We start from the raw sequence: 18,851 nt of genomic DNA on the forward strand, positions 1-18,851 counted from the left end.
GGAGGGCAGCTCTTTTTGGGTCTCTAGCTTTTTCTAGTCATGGAAAAATGGCCTAGAGAACTAGCCCTCACAAATGGAAAGCACAGTGTTGGGTTCTCGGCTCAGTCTTGTTGGCCCCTTCCTTTCCTTCAAGAGAACAAGGAGTTTTTGCCTTGTTGTTTTTGACCTTTGTCTTTCCCCTTGAATAAGCAACTTCACAGTGGTAACAAGACCTTTCCAAGGTAGGCTTGGTGGCTGTGACCCAGTTCTCAGGTCAGACTTGGCGGAGAGGTGCCTGCCGTGGAGGATATTATTCAGAGTAATTAAAACCACACGTCTTGCTGATCTGTGGATACAGTCCAAACTCTTCACTAAGGTTTTCACCAGACATCTGCAGGCTATTTCACCCATGTCATTCTCTGGAGTCAAGGTTGGCTTCTGAACATTTTTTTCATACCTGACCTGTGTTCTTTTGGGTCAGTTACAGAAAAATGCCTAAGATGTTCTGAGGCCAGCGTTTATTAGAAAAGATTCCCAGGAGTCCTTGAGTCAGCAGCTTCATGTGAGGTCTCTCTTTCCTTTACTTCCTCCTTTCTGTTCTTTCACTATCCCCAGTGAAGTACCTCCTTCCCAACTCTTCCCGCCCCAGCCTTTCTTTTATTCATGGTAGAAGAGGGCACGTATTAATTCATTTAGCAAATATTTATTGTCTACTTTGTGCAGGCTCTATTCCAGGCTCAGTAGAAGTAGCCGTAAGCAAGATAGAGGAGTAAAACCAGAGTCCTTGCCACAGCCTACCAGGCCCTCAGGATCTGTCCTTGTCACCTCTATGCCTCATTTTCTATTCATGCTCACTCAGCTCTGCCCCTCCTTGGCCTCTTAATGTTTCTTAGAAACATCCTCCTGCCACTCTTCCAGGGCCTTTGCAGTGGCTCTTCGGACTGCTTAGAAGGCTCTTTCCCTGGAGATGTGCAGGGCCCACTTCCTCACTTTCTGGAGAGTTTACTTTGTTTTCACATTCACATTGGGCCTTCCCCAAATACCCAACCTCTGGCCCTCCATTATACTGGGTTACCGTGACCTGCGTTATTTCTCTCCATTGTGCTTTTCACTCTCTGACTTAGTATATATTAACTAATTATTATTGTTTGTCTCCCCCACACTACGATGTATACTCCATGAAAACAGAGACTTTGGTTTGTTTGCTGCTGTATCCTCAACGTCTAGAATAGTACCTGTACATAGTCCTTAGTAAATAATCTTCATTGAATGAGGACTAAATGAGTAAAAGAATGAATGATGGAATAAATGAATGAAAGGCTCACTATAGCTTGTATGGTAGGGTAGTGATTCAGAGGCTGGTTGCTGAATTCTGACTGTCATGGCTGAAATCCCTGCTGCACATATGAGTTGTATCTTTGAGGGCATGTTACTTAATTTAAGCCTTGTGGGCCTCATTTTTCTCATCTGTAGAACAGCAATAAGAATAACACCACTCTATAGAATTATAGGAGAACTAAATCAAGCAGTCACGTAAAGCCCTTAGCACAGTGCCTGGCATATAGTAAGTTCCCAATAATTATTAACTGCTATTATTACTGGATCATTTGCCAGAATCAAGCACAGCCTGAGAGATTCTTAGGATCACCACCCTCCTGATCTGGTGTTACTGAGACTTTCCTGTTGGGGAGCAAAGGTTATCAAGGACCCCCACTAGAGAGACTGTCCCTGAGTACAGGTTTATCTAACGGTTTCTTTGAACCACACATACACCTGGTCCTCCCCTTCAAACACATATAAAACATTTCATCTTACCAGATAGGCTACAAAGAATACAGACATCCTCTCTGGAAATAATTGTTTCCTGTTTAAATATTTAAGAACCAGTTAAACATTGTACTGGTTTTTTCTTTCCCTTTTCTATTACTTTTTAGGCTGCAATAAATAATTGCTTAAGGCTGCACTTTAGGAGACATTTGTAAATTTTTCTTTTGCCTTGTGATAACAGAGAAAACCATGTCAAAAGTCATTTTGACAATTTGCATTTTAAGTTTTATGAGTTACCATTTAAAGAAGAGCAGTTGATCATTGGTAAGCCTTCTTAAGAGGTTGGAGCTTTGATCTTAAATCCTAGGGAGGCTTTGTAGAAATTGGACACGACATTGTTGACAGGTTTGTTAGTAGCTATTCTACGGCCATTAATTAAACACACACACTCATACGCACACTTTATTTACTACCCTGGAATAAGTGAATTGAACTTGGCTTTGATTTTTGATGGGAAGCTATGAGAGGGTCCAGGAAAACATCAAAGGAACCTTCTTAATCTAGTAGGACTGACTCTCAAAAGACCTAGCCTGAACATTAAAGAGTTCTGGATTTCAACACTAGTCTAGTTTCTTTTCTGTAAAGCACTAATTCTCCTTAATGACAAGAAAGGTGCAAGGATGGCCTGGCATGTTTACTTATGCCTGTAATCACAGCACTTTGAGGGGCCAAGACGGGAGGATCACTTGATCCCAGAAGTTCAAGATCAGCCTGGGCAACAGAGTGAGATCTCATCTCTACAAAAAATAAAAAAATTAGCAAGGCATGGTGGCATGCATCTGTGGTCCCAGCCTCTCAGGAGCCTGAGGTGGGAGGCTTGCTCAAACCTAGAAGGACAAGGCTACAGTGTGCCATGACTGTGCCACTGCATTCCAGTCTGGGTGAGAGAGTGAGACCCTGTTTGAATGGGAAAACAAAAACAAGTAAGAAAGGTGCAGGGGCAAATAATCACCTCCATCCCAGTCCTTTAAGTTCCACAAGGTTACAGGCTCTTTCCTTTTATCTCACTTATAAAAGACTTCTTTGGAATAGCGTATATACTTTTGTTTCACATTTTAATAGTTTTTACCTTTAAGATCTCAACTCTAACATCTTAAAACTTTTTTTGGCCAGGCGCGGTGGCTCAAGCCTGTAATCCTAGCACTTTGGGAGGCCGAGACCGGCGGATCATGAGGTCAGGAGATTGAGACCATCCTGGCTCACACGGTGAAACCCTGTCTCTACTAAAAAAATACAAAAAAAACTAGCCGGGCGAGGTGGTGGGTGCCTGTAGTCCCAGCTACTTGGGAGGCTGAGGCAGGAGAATGGTGTAAACCCGGGAGGCAGAGCTTGCAGTGAGCTGAGATCCGGCCACAGCACTCCAGCCTGGGTGACAGAGCAAGACTCCGTCTCAAAAAAAAAAAAAAAAACCAACTTTTTTCTTTTTAATTGTAGATTTTTGGAATAATCACAGCTATCTTAAAACGTTTATGCTCCGAAGCCCTTAGAAATGGGGCTTGACACTTGTAGAAGCATAAATAAGGCCAGATGATGCCTTTGCAGAGGCAAATTTGAACCTAGTAGTTGCGAGGTCCATTACTGTGTCTGCTTCTGAAACCCCAAAAGAGCACTGACAATAAGTAGCCATTACATAGCTGTTGGGTGCCAGGCACTAAAGAGTTGGGTGCCAGCTCTAAAGAGTAGTGAGCAAAAAGAAAACATCCTGCTCTGCTGGAGTTTATTTTCTAATGTACAATTAACACAACAACAGAATTAGCTACACAGTATATCAGAAGGTGTTAAAAGCCATAGAGAAAAGTAAAGGAGGGAAGGGGCTGATGTTACAGTTGGTTTGTATTCTAAATAGGGCAGTCTGGGAAGGCCTCACTGATAAAGTGATACCTGAGCAAAGACTTGAGGAGCTGAGAGAGTGAGCGCTTGGCACAGGTGTGGGAGGAGGCAGCAGCAGGCACAGATTTGGAGGCAGGAGGATGCCCAGTGTGTGGGTAGAGCAGGGAGGAGGCTGTTGAGGCTGGAAAGGGAGTGAGGGTGAGGAATTGTAGGAGGCATGGGAGGAGGTCTCCTCAGATCATTTAGGGCCTTGTGAGACACATAGGACTTTGGCCTTTTCTCAGAGTGAGATGGGAGTCATGGGAGGGTTTCTCTCTTTTTCTTTTTTCTTCTTCTTTTTTTGTTTTGTTTTGTTTTGTTTTGTTTTTGAGAGACAGGATCTTGCTGTCTGTGTGTTGTCTGTGTTGCCCAGGCCAGACTTGAACTCCTGGGCTCAGGAGATCCTCTTGCCTCAGCCTCTTGAGTAGCTGGGATTGCAGACATGTGCCACCATGCTTGACTTTTTATGGGAGGGTTTTGAGTGGAGCAATGACATGATCTGATCTACATAGAGCAGGATTGCTCTGGCTGCTGGGCAGAAGCTGGGGACCATTTAGGTGGCTGTTGTATTGATTTAGGCAACTACACTATCCAAGATAGTGTAGTTGGAGCCAGGGTGGAAGCAATGGAAGTGATGAGAAGTGTTTGGATTCAGGATATATTAGAAGGGCAGAGCAAAAAGGATTTCCTGATGGGTTGGGTGGAGAAGAGTTGGTATGTCTGCAAGATTTGAGCCTCAGCAACTGCATCGTGTGCTCTGCCACACATGCCTTTTTATCCATGGCCCTTATTGGTCTCCAAGTTATTATCAAGCAGTCACTCTGATCCCAATTGTGAAAGCATAGACACTCTGGCAGCCAGGAAAAATACTTCTGTGGTCTTCTGAGCCATTGCTCAGAAGATGCTACCAGGTTAGTTAATGAGAGAGAACTTGGCTCACCAGTGTAAGTTACTTAGTTTTTCTTGACACCATCTCATTACACGTTTGGCACCACATTCTGGGGAGGAACTGTGATAGGTCTTGGTGCCATCCAAACCTGCACCTCAGCTCCGTGGCTGAAGAATGCAGGAAAAGAGCAGAAGAGAGGAGAAGCTAAAGCAAAGATAAAGAATAGAGAGATCTGGAAACTTTTAGTACAAACCACTTTGAAAAGAAGACTATCAGGAACAGTAAAATGTGTATCTTTCCCTGGTGTTTTCCCTTTTTATATCTACCTTTCATAACTTCCAGTTGAAAGATAAAAAAGATGTGGTATTTCCACAGTAACTGGAGTGGGAATTAATGGACTAACATGGAATGTAACAAAAACAAAGGTTGAGTACTACATTTAGTCATTGAGAGATGGCAAGAGAAGAGTTTATGGATCCTTCTAGTCAGATACATAGAAGATACAGTGGCTTTCCAAGATCCCACTCCTGATTGCACCCACCGTAATCTCTCCTACTTAAATAAACCACCAAGCCTGCTGCGTGAGAGAGCACGAGGACATAGTTTGCTATGATGTTGGCCAAGGATAGAGCTGAAAAATCTCAGTCTGTTTATTTATTAGGAATCTTGTTTTCCATCCTTGCCTTGCTCACGTGGGGTTGAGTAAATCTTCATCTGAGTTCTTATCTCAGGAAGAGCAAAGGGTAGCCCTGGAAGCCTTCTAAATAGCAGGTGCAGCACAGAATGAAGAGCAAAAGAGAGGGTGGAGACCAGTGGAAAATATCTTTGGGAGGCCAAGAAATCCATAAGGCTGATGAACTAGAGAAAGGAGCAGGTGGATGGGTGAGCTGGTGCCTAAGGGCGCAAACTGGAACCTACCAGGATGGGATGATAGGGAGACCAGATGGACTGGCATTGGGTCAAACCAGATGGTGGGCTTTTATTTTTAAAAGGATTTGTAAGTCCTAGGAACAAGGAACCATAAGGGTACTGGGGCCTTTAATCCCATTAGTAGAGAACAAAAGTGTGCCCTTTAAAAATGTAAACTCATCAGTTATAGAATTTATCAAAACTTTGGGACAGACAACTCACTTGTGAAACTGCAAGGAATCTCTGGATTCTGTGTTGATGGAAGGAGAAACTGAAGAAGTAGTCTAGGCATTATAAGTTAATTAAAGAGTCCTCCTTAATAATGTAAAGTGCATTTACTAAGTTTACATTCCAAACCAAACAAAATATGATATATTTGTATGAAATAAGCTGGCTTATATGTGGAGTTGGGAAAACAGCTAGCAGTGTAAGTAGGGACTGATGAATTATTGAGTAAATTTTGAATTGGTAATGAGAAAACTTAAAATTTAAGCACCTATTGCTTTCCCCAAAATCGGACCCCTGTACCCCACCTCCCCAGTTGCTGTGTCTAGAGCAACCTGGCCTTAGTATAGCTACAGCTGCTCTCCTGGTTGCTAAGACATGAGAGCTTTTACTATAGTCCTTATCCCAGTCTTAATTTTAGGGTCTCTATCCTATAGACTATATCTATAGATATAGTCTCTATCCCAGCCTTAATTTTAGGGTCCAGAGTTATTTCCATAATCCCTCTACAACAGGACTTATTTTCCAGGAGACCAGACTCTTAAGTGTAGCCTGGAGCCATCAGTTTGTGCTCCCATGTGGCATGAGTGTGGATGCTGTGCTTGCATAGACACGCAGAGGGGTTGGACATGTGGGTTTGGTGTGCTACAGGGTTCATGGAGTCTGCCTTCTTCGTATCATGTAATAGCCGATTCTCCTGCTGAGAGGAACACTCTAATGTAATCTAAAAAAGTCAAGAAATGTTAAGTGTTAATATCAACAGGAAGTTTTAAGTAGTGTGATTAGTTGTTAAATGACTTTTCTGTTTAGAATATGCAGATATATCCATTAAGTAACCATCAATAATACTGCATCATTTTCAATGCTATTTCATAGATATATCTTTCCTTAGTTACTTCTGAAAAGTATAACTGTCACTTTGTAGTCAAAGTTGAATAGAGTTGCTTTCCAACACCACTGACTGTTTTTGCTTGCTTGTTCATTATTATCTCTAAAGGTATGGAAACCTGACGAGTCCAAACTGTGAAGAAGATGGAAGCCAAAGTTCATCAGAGTCCAAAATGGTGATCAGGAAGTGAGTCTCCCTTTTCTTTGCATTCTAAACTCTCAGTCAAGACAATATCTTAAAGTAGTTTAGTACAGTATTTTATTCCTTTGGATGTTGCCATGATTTTTTTCCATAGTGCATACAAAGGCTTATTTTTTGATTACCTAACAATATTCATTTATGTATCCAGTGAAAGTATCTTAAGTAACCACTGTCTGCCAGGCATTGAGCTAAGGTATACAAAACAAACAAGTGAACAAAACAAATGAACAAACTAAACAGTCCCAGCTTATAAAAAGTGAGTATTTTACCAGAAAGAGACAGAGAATACACACAAAAAAGTGAAGAAGAATGAAGCAGGGTCTGAGGGCTGGAGCGTTTGGTTACGTGTAGGGTGCCCGGATTGTGCTGTCTGGTCTGTTGGCATTGGAGCATGCCGGAATGAGGTGTGCCCTGAGCCTTGCAAATAGCCAGGCAGACAGACCATGGGAAAGGCTCTGACGCAGGAGCAGTGTTTGAGAAACAGCAGGGAACTGCACGTGGCTGGAGCGCGTGCTAGGGGATGAGCACTGTGAGGTGGGGCAGGAAGGTGGCCACTCACAAGGGGACTCATAGGAACTTGGGGAAAGATGTTGAATTTGATTCTGAGGAAGGTAAGAAGCACTTAAAAGGTTTTGAGAAGAGTGCTGTGGCCTGACATATCTTAAAAGACCTGCTGTGGCTCTGTGTCTGGAAAGTAGCCTGTGGCAGTGCGGCTGGGGGCAAGGGTGGGAGCAGGAAGCCTGGTCAGGACCCTCCCAAGAGTCCAGATGAGGGCTGCTGGTGGTGCCGGCTGGAGCAATAGCAGTGAAGGCGACCAGCCTTTGCAGAGATCTTCCAGGTGTCGCTGGCAGGACGAGCTGGAGTGCATGGGCTGTGTGAGAGAACAGGAGAAGCCAAATGCTTCCCAGGGTTGCGGTTTGAGCAGCGGAGAGACAGAACCTGGGCTTTATAAAACAAGGAAGATCGAGGGAGCAGGATTAATGGGGAGTGTGTATCAGAAATTTAGTCACAGACATCATTTTGAGGTAATTAGTTCAGTCTAGATTTCAGGGAGAGGCATGGAATGGAGGTATAAATTTGGATGTCCTTAGTTTATACATGGTATTTAAAGCTATGAGACTGGATGTGGCTTTCTGGGAACTAAGGGCAGATAGAGGAGAGAAGATCCAGAGACTGAGCCGGGTTCCTTGGGTATTTAGAGTTAGAGAAGTAGAGCGTCTGGCAGAGGAGGCTGGAACAGAGCAGCTTTGTGGAAGGATGGGGGAGGGGAAAAAAGAAGAAGCTGTGTCCCAGAAGACACGCAAAGAAAGGATTTCAGGGAGGGAGTGACCAGCGCCTTCCAGTACTGCCCATAGATCGAGTGTGAGGGTCTGAAAAGTGACTCCTCCTTTGAAGTCCTGTGGTCTTTAGTGACTTGACAAGTGCAGTTTGGTGGCTGGAAAGGAGGGCAAGAGAGAATGAAGGGGACGAAATGGGGACAGTGAGTCTTGTTAGAGGAGGAGCTTTGCTGCAAAGGGGAATAGAGAAATGGATGGAAGGTGGGTTTTTTTTTTGGTTGTGTATGTGTTTTTTAAAAGATGGAAGATATTTTATGCTGATGAGAATGTTCTATGAGAAAACATCCGTGATGCGGGGGTGGGGACCACTGTAGGGGTGATGTTCTTGAGTAGATGGAATGTGCACCTGGGTGCCTGAAGCCACTAGTGTTAAATATTCATTTTGGGGCCAAAAGTCTGGGGGGTATCCTGTGGAATTTTTAACTCCTTGAAGAGTTACTGATAGACTTCTTTCTTCCGGAACTAGGGATGTGAAAGTAGAAAGCTGAATATCTTTTTTAAATCCTGAGAAAGGTTCTATTTAGTTTTGCAGTTTTATTCAATGGATCATAACTTTCCAGAAAACCAGGCATACCAGTGTAGGTATTTGAAGGTCAAGCACAAGGTACGGTGGGAGGAACAATTCTTGGGCTTGGGGAAGGCCTCTTGGAGGAGGTTACCTTTGATCTGGGCCCTGAAGCATGATGAAGATTTTGTTGGTAGAGCCGTCCGGGTGTAGGGAACAGTAGGACCAAACTGGGGAAATGCACTCTTCATGGAATTTTGGGGAACAACACAGAATTGGTGTGGCTGCCGCAGAGAGTACATGTTAGGTAAGAGGGGAGTCAGTGGAGCTGAAGCTAGATTAGACTTACTTCATGAAGGGCATTAATTTCTTGCAGGAGAGTTTGAACTTTCCCTGGTAAGCAGTGGGCAGTCAGCAGTAATGAATTTTTATAGGAGGGAAACAATATAATCTAAAAGGTGTTTTTTTTCAGAATGAGTTAGACATAGATCCTTCTCGCTCAAAGTGTGACCGTGGACCTACAGCATCAGCATCTCCTGGGTGGGAGCTTGTGAGAAATGCAGACTCTCAGGCCCCACTCAGACCTAATGGATTAGAATCTGCATTTTAACAAGATTCTCAAGTGATTCCTAAGCACTTTAGAGTTTTGAGAATCATAGGATTCTATGAAAATTCACTAAGATAATGATTTTTTAGAAGAGCCTTTTTATAATGGACATTCTGGAGAATATACAAAAAGAGATACTGTAAGAATTGAGTGTAATCTAGACTTGTGAGCAGACTCAGAAATAGACATGCTATTATGCACATATTTTGGAACTCAGTCCAATCTAGAGCTACCATTCAATTAGCCACCTGTCCACTCTGAGGAGAGTCACAATCTGAAAAATATCCAGAGCTGGCCGGGCACAGTGGCTCACGCCTGTAATCCAAACACTTTGGGAAGCCCAGGAAGGAGGATCACTTAAGGCAGGAGCTCAAGACCAGCCTGGGCAACATAGTGGGACCCTGTCTCTACAGAAATTTTTAAAACAATTTGCTGGGTGTAGTGGCACATGCCTGTAGTCCCAGTTAGTTGGGAGGCTAAGGAAGGAGGATTGCTTGAGCCTGGGAGGTTGAGGCTACTGTGAGCCATGATTGTGCCACTGTGCTGCAGCCTGGGCAACAGAGTGAGTGAGACCTTGTCTTAAAAATAAATAATAATAATAATGATAATAATAATAATAAATCCAGAGCTTCTTTGTCCCATGAGGTGTTTTGAGATAAAATAGATTTTTTGGGAAGTAGCAGTTAAGAAAATTGTACCCTGGATATGAAGAGTCATGTTCATTCTTTTAAAGTCTCATTCGAATTCGTTGTATACCAGGAACACTAATGTGAATGAAACTCCAAGCTAAGCTGTTTTAAAGGGTTTTAGAGTTTTAGGCATATAAGGGCTTAACAAAGAGCTTCACACAGAACTCCCCTGAGGGGTCCATCCTCTGGGGACAATGGCCCTTTCCTAAAGTCTCACAATAACTTGGTGGAAAGTTCTTGACCCTTTTCCTCAGACTGAGTTGCCTTTTAAAAAATTATGCCTGATGAAAATATGCCACTTTATCTTATAATGGGTTGCTCTGTCCTACAGATTCTGGAATGTTAAAATCCCTTCTTACGGGTGACCTCTTTCTTCCTTCCATTTCCCTTATTTCTCTCTTTCTCACTGTTTTTTCCCCACGTTTTATTGTTTTTCATCTCACTTCACTATTATTTTTTGTCTCTCTTTTTCTGAAACTATCCTTCTCCTGATCATTTCTGTGCCTAGATAGAGTTACTGCTTTGTCTTTGTCTTTGTGAGAGGAAATCAGGCAAGCACCTTCTCCCATCTGTATGTAATGTATTGTAAATTTCCTGGTCATCCCAGACCTCTGGCATCTGACTTGCAGCAATGATTGAGGGCTTCCTGATGACCAGTAGATGTGCAGGAGGTATGGCAGTGGTTCTCAACAGGGCGACTGTTATCCTCCAGAGGACATTTGCCAATGCCCTACAGAAGTTTTGGTTGTCTCAACTTGGTGGGGGGATGCTATTGGCAACTCATGGGTAGAGGCCAGGGATGCTGCTAAACATCCTAGCAGGCGAAAGATTCTTGTATCGGTTCGAACCCTAAGAGTGTGCCAACAGACAACATGAGGCGGTGTGGAGCAACACGCTGTTTTAATGCGCGCCCGGGTACAGGCAGGTTGAGACCTAAAATGGTATCAGCCTCAAGTGAGGACGGGACAGGGGTTTTATAGTCCTCTCTAAACAGGAAGTATCCCAGTCTGACGTGACTACTACCTAGTACCCGGACGGCCTCTTTGTCGGTCTTCAGGGGTACGTGTCTTCCGGCCAGGGTAGGTGTCTTCCGGCCAGGGTAGGTGTCTTCCGGCCCGCTCTCTTCCTGCTTCTGCTGTCTTGCTGACGGGTGCTGCTGGTGCAAGTGGCCTTGAGCCTTGGAACTGGGCCTGAGAAGGGAGGAGTTACTCATCCCTTCAAGCTTTCAGGCCCGGGAGAGAATCTTTCAGCATGTACAAAGTAACTCTCCTCCGCCCTAACAAGGAATGATCTGACCTTAAATGTCAATAGTGCCTAAGTAAGAAACCCTGCTATATAGTGTTGAGGCTCTAGTTCTCAAGTGAAACTGTCTTTATGAATACCTAACATATATAAAAATAGGAGCAGGCCTATTTGGAAATTTCTTTATTTGTGTCCCTTTTTATAAGGAGCTGAATCAAATGTGGAAGTGATCCAGAGGCAGCCACATGGAGAGGGAAAGGCCCTGGTGAAGGAGCCTGGAGAACTCCCATCCCACTCCTTCTCTATCACTCTGTCACTTACCAGTCATCTGACCTTGGCTTAGTCACTTCACCTCCCTTTGTTTCAGTTTCTTCACCTGAAAAGTGAGTGCTTGGAATAAATGCTCACTGAGGTCCTTTTAAGTTCGGTGATGTCTGAGATAAAATTTATTTAGCTTTTTCTTTCTCTCTTAAAAAATGAAAATGAATAACAGAAACAGAGATATGGTCCACACAGCACAGTGGACTTTTGAGAGTACGGTACCTTCGACCACTTTTCTCTGTTGGAAAGTGTGTCACCAGTTTTGAAGAGACAGGAAGAAACACATACACAAGCTTTGTTTGTTATTAGTCATGACATCACAGTTGCTCACTGGGGTCATGAATAAAGAGCTGAGCTAAAGCATTGTCTTGTGGGAGTAAGGCAAGGAGTGGCAAAATGCCCATTGTTTTCTTTTGCTATGAATCTGTTCTCTTGTGATTTCAGGTGGAAAACCGACAGCAGGAATCCAATGACATTCAAGAAGAAAACATCCTGTTTAGGGCAGTTGCCTTGAGTTTTGCAGACCTGGGTGGAGGAGGGGGTGGGGACAGGGACTCACTATTGGTTTTCACCATGAGCAGAAAAATACCCAAATATTGTCTGTTTTTCCGTTTTTGCTGTAAAGCAAAGAGCAACCCTTACATTTTATATAGGCTCCCAAGTACCAAGTACAATCTTTCCTGTATTTCCAAATATGGATTTAAACCTTTCAGAGGGTAAAAGAACTTTAAAGAAGGCAAACGTGGAAATACAGATGAAGCATTCAAGATGAAAAACTGGTTTCTGATGTCTTGGACCATAACCGACTAGTGTTCTTCATGCATTTAAAAAAGTATCAGATTGTGCAGGGACTCCCACATGCGGAGTACTTGTAATTCCAGTCCAGAGTTCAGGCGTTGTACAATGTCAGGACCCTCTAAAGTTATCTGGCTAAAACAAGAATGTCTTCAGTTGCAAAGGATTCAACTTCCAAAGCTTCTGGATGTTGGAATCTTTGCCTCACGGTGATTTCTGATGTTAGGGCTAGACTGATTATATAAGGTATGCCACATTTATTTCTAGGATCCCTAAACTGGCCACTATTTATCAATTAGGAAACTCACTTTCTATGACAGAAGAAAACATTTCTGCCTATATTCATTCTACCTGTGCCCTTTTCCTGCTGACATTTTTACATGATAAAATGCTGTCTTTTTAAATAAAATCTGAACCAGATGGAAAAAGCAAATTGTCTCTAGGGCAGATTTATTACAGTCATTGAATACAGAAGTGAAGAGAATGTAAAGAAGGGATATTAACCATGTAGAGCTTTTACACCATGAATCTTCATTCTCTGAATTTTATTTAAGATGACCATATCTCCCTCTCTCTACATATAACTTTATTTAAAGAGATTTAAAACTCCTCAGGAAATGATGCTTTATTTCTTTCCTTTAATGACGATTATAAGGTTGAAATTGTTTCTGTTTTCTTTTCTGTAATTGAATCTCATCAGTTTCCTTCTGGAATGCCAAGTTTTGTTTTCTCAAATTCTCTACCATAGTAGTACTTCAAATTGTTGAAATCGTTCTGCTTTCATTTCCACATATTCAAAGATATGTATATTGTTCTTGTAATCTTTCCCAGAAGTTGTAAACAATGACACCAGATTTCAGTCACTGGTAAAGGATCATGTAAATAGTAGTAATCCAAGACATTGGACACACTTTAAAGAAAAAGGAAAGGAGTTAAAGTTGGCTGTGTTACATTACTGCCTCAGAAACTTCACAGTGGAAAGTTAAAAAATCTTCCCAGAGAGTTTGTAATCAATATTCATTCCTGCAAATTCAGATGCCCTAAGAAGGCAATTGAAATTAATTGGAGTGATTATAACAAAAATGGGGAAAAGGAGGAGGGGTGAAGAATAGCAAAAACAAGATTTAAAACTTCAGTTTAGAAGAATTAAAGGTTATAATGTGAAAGGAATTTATTTTAAGTGAAACAAAAGAAATAAAGAAGTGATACGCCATATCAAAGAGTCTGGTATTGTCTTTAAAATATCCCTACAGGACAAAGAAAAAAGAAAAAAAAACCGTAGTTTTATAAGTCATTAGCATTCTAAGTCAAGTCTGCATTTTAGGGACATGGGTAGAAAGCCCCGAGCAGAAACTGATGTTCTAATAATTGAGGAAGAATAAAACAACATTGATAATCAATGACTCAAAAAGAAGACAAGTCAATCTTATGAGTGTCTTAAGTACTGTACTTAACCCTGTGTTAAGTTCTGGCAAGTAGCATTTTCTACATTAAAGAATGTCTCTTTTAGAAAGGAAAACAGACATCACAATTAGACTGTGTTGTTTGATTCACTGCACAGCATTGTAAACAATGAAAATGATGACACCGCCCTTGCCACCACCATTGGCTGCAATTTGTGGCATGCTTACTTTGTGCAAAGCATTCTGCTAAGTACTTTATATTTGTGTCTTCTTCAACCATCGTAAATATGCTGAGATATTGTCCTCACTTTATAGGATATAAAGTGAAGCCTCAGAGAAGTTATGTATTTTGACTAAAATCAGACATCTGGTTAAGTGACAGGTCTGATATTTGAACTCTCGTCCAACTGACTCCAAGACCTGAGTGGGAAGCCCAGGCATGCCATTCATAGAAGAGTGTTGGGATCTCAGATACTCAAGATTTTCCTCCCCATTTGCCTATATCATAATAAGAAGACTGCAGAAGTACATGAAGAACTAGATTACAATATCACTGTTGTGACTAATGTTTTAGATTGTTATTATTCTGAGATCTTTTAATTTGTCATTATTTCCATTGCTCAGTGCTGTTTTGCCTAGCTCTTGCTTTATTATTGAATGAATACCCTGAGCAAGGTTTGCACACAGCTGTTAGAAATGTGGAAGCTAGACCTTTTTCCTGGGGAAGGAGATGGGTTGAAGGATGTGAGGAAACAAGACCAAATTAGGCCCATCAAAGGAGAACCTGCTTCCTGTTCCTCATGCCTTGTAGCATCTATAACTAGCAACGGAAACTCAGTTCTAGTGGTGAAAACTATAGAAGGCCTCAGCCATTTTTTCAATAGAGTTCTATTTATAACATGAAAACTCCCTTCTTGGACTGTGGGGAATGAGTTATTGAGGTCCCTGAAAGATAATTTTGGTGACTGGCGATGTCGTTTTCTAATAATAGCTAGAATTTATTGACTACTTAGTAGGAATGGTCCCTGTGTTAAGTACTGTACATACTTGTTAAATCCTCATATGATTATGTCTTATTATTATTATTTTACAGAGGAGGAACCTGGGGCGTAGGTTAAGGAACACGTCCAAGCATACGCAGTGAATAAATGCAAGAGCTGGGATTTAACCCAGGCCTTAGCCTCTGTGCTGCGTGACCTTTACTATTTTTCCTCTGATAAAAATGAAAATATTTCTTTTAAGTACTTAGCTTGGGAATGAAAGACAGGTGTGTAAATAACCTTGACTTTGGGTAGTTGGCTTCAGGCTTATCCATCCTACTCCAGGCCCTCTCCCACTCACATTTACTGTCTTTCCATGTGTCTTCCTTTCATAATCCTTTTCTTCCTCCTTCTTGCCGTGGAGGTTTTTTTTCTCTTCTCTCCCTTCCCCATAGCCCCTGCATTGCCCTTGCCTTCTTAGTGCTTAGATCTGACTCTGGCTTTGTTGGCATTTATTTCCCTTGTCTTTTCTCAATCTCTCTTTCGCATCTCCTCCTAGTATTTGAATCTCTATTTACCAATAGCACTGAAATGTGACAATGTAAAGTGTAAAAAAGCAATGCAGGACAACCTTGACAGGTCCAGATAATAATATTTTAATCTTTTCCAGGAAAAAAACAAAGAGGAAAGCTCTGTATCTTTCTTTGTTCCTTCTCATCAGGAAAATCATCTAGCTGGAGGTCTCAGAGGCAGCTTCTATCTGGCAGCCTTCCCTGAAACAGGAAAACTGTTCTGTGATTAGGAGAGCAAGGTGGAGGATCCAGCCCAGAGTCGGGGTCAAGGTTGACTTAGACTTAAGTCCTTGAAGGATGAAGTGTATTAGATCCCACCCTCAGAGCTTGGCAGAAGTTACTTCATTGCTTGAAAGGCCCACCCTCTGCGTAAATCTTCTTACCTTTTCATTATCTGCAGCGAAGAGAAGATCCAGTTCTCAGAGAATGTCTTAAAATAGAAAAACATTTTGCTGCTTTTGAAAAATAGTTCTATGTCTTATTTTCTACTGATGATTAAGTACAAAAAATTATTATTTCAAATAGATTTCTGGGGAAGGAAAAGAGCTCTAGATGGATAGTGTTATTCATTTTGTCACAGTAATACTATTTCTTGGCTCAGAGGTTACACATCATGGGAGAGGTGACTTCATACCTGGAAAAATTTGTATTGAACATTTGACCAATTATAGAGTATTTTACTGCCTATGGAATGTTAATATGATTTAATACATTTACCTAAAATCTGCATTCATTAAAAAATCTGTGGTTTGCGCATAATCACCGCCTAAATGCTTGCCTCAGCCCTATCTGCATTGCATGCATGAAGATCCCTGGGGTGGCTAGAAGTTCTGAACCATTTTCTTTTATCTCTCAGCCAAGGCACATCTGTCTAATGTCTTCTAACCAGGTGTTATTAGGTGTGATTTCTGGTTGGCTGAGAAATCAATGAGTGGTCAAGTGCGGTGGCTCATGCCTATAATCCCAGCACTTCGGGAGGCCAAGGCGGGTGGATCACCTGAGGTCAGGGGTTTGAAACCAGCCTGGCCAACATTGTGAAACCTGGTCTCTACTAAAAATAAAAAAATTAGCCGGGTATGGTGGTGCCTGTAATCCCAGCTACTCGGGAGGCTGAGGCAGGAGAATCGCTTGAACCTGGGAGGCGAAGATTGCAGTGAGCTGAGATCATGCCACTGCACTCCAGCCTGGGCGAGAGTGAGACTCTGTCTCAAAAAAAAAAAAAAAATCAGTGAGTATAGCAGATTTCATCATGCTCCTTTCCCCCAACTCTTTATATTTTTTACTTTGACAGATCTTTATGTCCTCTACAAGTGTTTAGCTCTTCACCACAGGACCTCTGCCTCATTGCTGCCCTAGAGTCCTCATCCCACTGACTCCTAACGCTTAAGATCTCAGCTTTCACATCATTTCCTCAGGGAGACCCTCCCTAAAGCCTTGACCAGGTCAGCTCCCTCTGAAGTTCAGTGCTTCCCTGGGACCCTGGACTTCCTGTATTGTGATGCTCATCGCATAAATTGTTTTTGTGACTCTGGAAAATAAAGGGCACTCAACAAATATTAGTTTAATTGGTGAATGAATTCTCCCCAGGGGTCTGTTTTCTTAGAAGCAAAAGTCCTAGAAGATGTTTTAGTACGTTTCACACAGTGACATCTGAGCATGTCTTCCTTCCCCTATAGACGATTGCAGTCGGTTGGAAAAGGCTCACACACTACAGAATTTTGTATGTTGCCAAGAATGCCTGAGGTGGAAAACTCAATTTTGGTTGTCTCCTCTGCTGTCAGTTTTGGGCCCCTGGCCTTGGCCAGCTACCCAACATATTTCCCCTTGTGACTGAGGAGTTTTGTTCTGTGATCCACCAAAGATTACTTTGGAAGAGGAAATCACATACTGACTTTTCTCCTGACTGAATTTAGGTTATGTCACAATTGTAATCATCCAGTTTGGCTTCAGGAATTACTTCTGTCTTTACAAGTTATTCAAGAATCATCTCTTGCAGTTAATACTACGGTTTAATGTTTTTGATTTGTCCCAGAGAGGATACCTCAAGGTATACGTATGTGGGCACGTATGTGCATGTGTGTTTGTGTGTGTGTTCACAGCAGCCATCTTCTTCCAGCAGGCCTGAAGCCACACGTGTCATAGCATGACTTGTATCCTGTGTCATTGTTCCTGTGAGAGGTGGCAGATTCTTTGAGTCAATTCCTGTGAGTGCTGATGATTTTCACTGAGCCATGTTACCTTTTCAATCACTTCCTTCTGTGACTTCTGGCAAGTAGCTGTAAGACTGTTGACAATTAATGTTTCTCTCCAGGTATCTCAAAATGGCCTTATTGACATTTTACTATTTGAAATCACAACTGATCAGTGTCAGAAAGATGAAGAAGGTGTTATTATATCTCTTCCCCAGAGAGGGGGTCAGTGGAGTTAACTGACCTATCCAAGCTTGCTTGGTTCCCTAGTGGGACAGCCAGGTTGAGGAATAGAATTGTCCTTCTCCGGGTCTCCAAGCATCCTGTCTGGGTCTGTGTACAGCACCAAGTGGCTTCTGTCATCTAACAGACATACCAGTCCTGTAAATTTGTGACTTCAAACTAGAATTTCCCTTCAGCTATAAGATTCTTGACATCTCCCCCACTCTGTTCTGGTTCGTATATAAGTTAGATCTTAGGAGTGGTGCCAGGCTGGGTAAGACAGAAAAGGCATTGGCCAGTAATCCTGTTTTTCTTTTCATCATTATTTTGCCATGTTGCTTTCTTTTTTGAAATCTTAAAAGTTTCGCATTTGTATCTGCTTCTAAATCTATCAAGAACGGAAAGTTTCTTCCCAGGGCTGGCACACACAAAGCTACTGTGAGCCTTGGGCATGTGTCCAGGCCTTTCCAGAAAGCCTCCCTGCCTGGCGTGCTAGAAACGCTCTGCCGATGAGGAGGGCAGGGGTCTGCCTCGTGTTCTATTGTGCTGTTTGTGTATGTCTTTCCCTTTCTCTGTTTCTTTTTCCTCCTCCCCCTTCATTCCTCCTTTGTGTGAAAATGCTTTTTTCTGGTTGATTCAGTGTCTGAGTTTGCGGTGAACTGTCAAAGCCTTCTTAGGCTAAGCTACAGGAAGGTCACTGTCACAAAGGGTAAAAAAAATGCATAGATCGCCAGAGTTCATTAAAAACATCAGATTGAGGAACACAAAATGTCCACCTAAGGGCAAGTCCAATCTGGACGAAGGCTCCTCTTTAGAACTCCCCTAGTTCTTCTGAGGCTGCAGCTTTCCATGGAGGTACGTGCTGTGTGCCCATCAGAAATACTCACACGAGCATGCAGAGATGGAAGCAAGGATGCACATGTTTTGTAGTTGTGAGAACCTGAAAATAACTTAAATACCTGCCTTGCAGTAGAAGAATACTTAATTATGGTGTGTCCATATCATGAGGAACAATAAGATAGATCTAGAGGTAATGATGAAGTATCTGTAACATACTGCTCAGTAAAAAAGCCCATGTGATTTTCTCTTTCTTTCTTTCTTTCTTTCTTTCTTTCTTTCTTTCTTTCTTTCTTTCTTTCTTTCTTCCTTTCTTCCTTTCTTCCTTTCTTCCTTTCTTCCTTTCTTCCTTTCTTCCTTTCTT

General features: G+C 42.2%; 1 protein-coding gene across 5 annotated transcripts in view; it reads left to right on the top strand.

The window, feature by feature from the left end:
* RGL1 (ral guanine nucleotide dissociation stimulator-like 1) overlaps positions 1-18,851 on the top strand; it is a 299,547-nt gene that overhangs the window by 229,470 nt on the left and 51,226 nt on the right. For all 5 annotated transcript variants that reach the window (XM_011995346.1, XM_011995343.1, XM_011995345.1 and 2 more), the window contains one exon: positions 6,696-6,773. In XM_011995346.1, coding sequence (XP_011850736.1) covers positions 6,696-6,773 — 78 coding nt within the window. The remainder of the gene's footprint in view (positions 1-6,695; positions 6,774-18,851) is intronic.

Source organism: Mandrillus leucophaeus, unplaced genomic scaffold (genome assembly GCF_000951045.1).
Source record: "Mandrillus leucophaeus isolate KB7577 unplaced genomic scaffold, Mleu.le_1.0 Scaffold484, whole genome shotgun sequence".
Taxonomy (NCBI): domain Eukaryota; kingdom Metazoa; phylum Chordata; class Mammalia; order Primates; family Cercopithecidae; genus Mandrillus; species Mandrillus leucophaeus.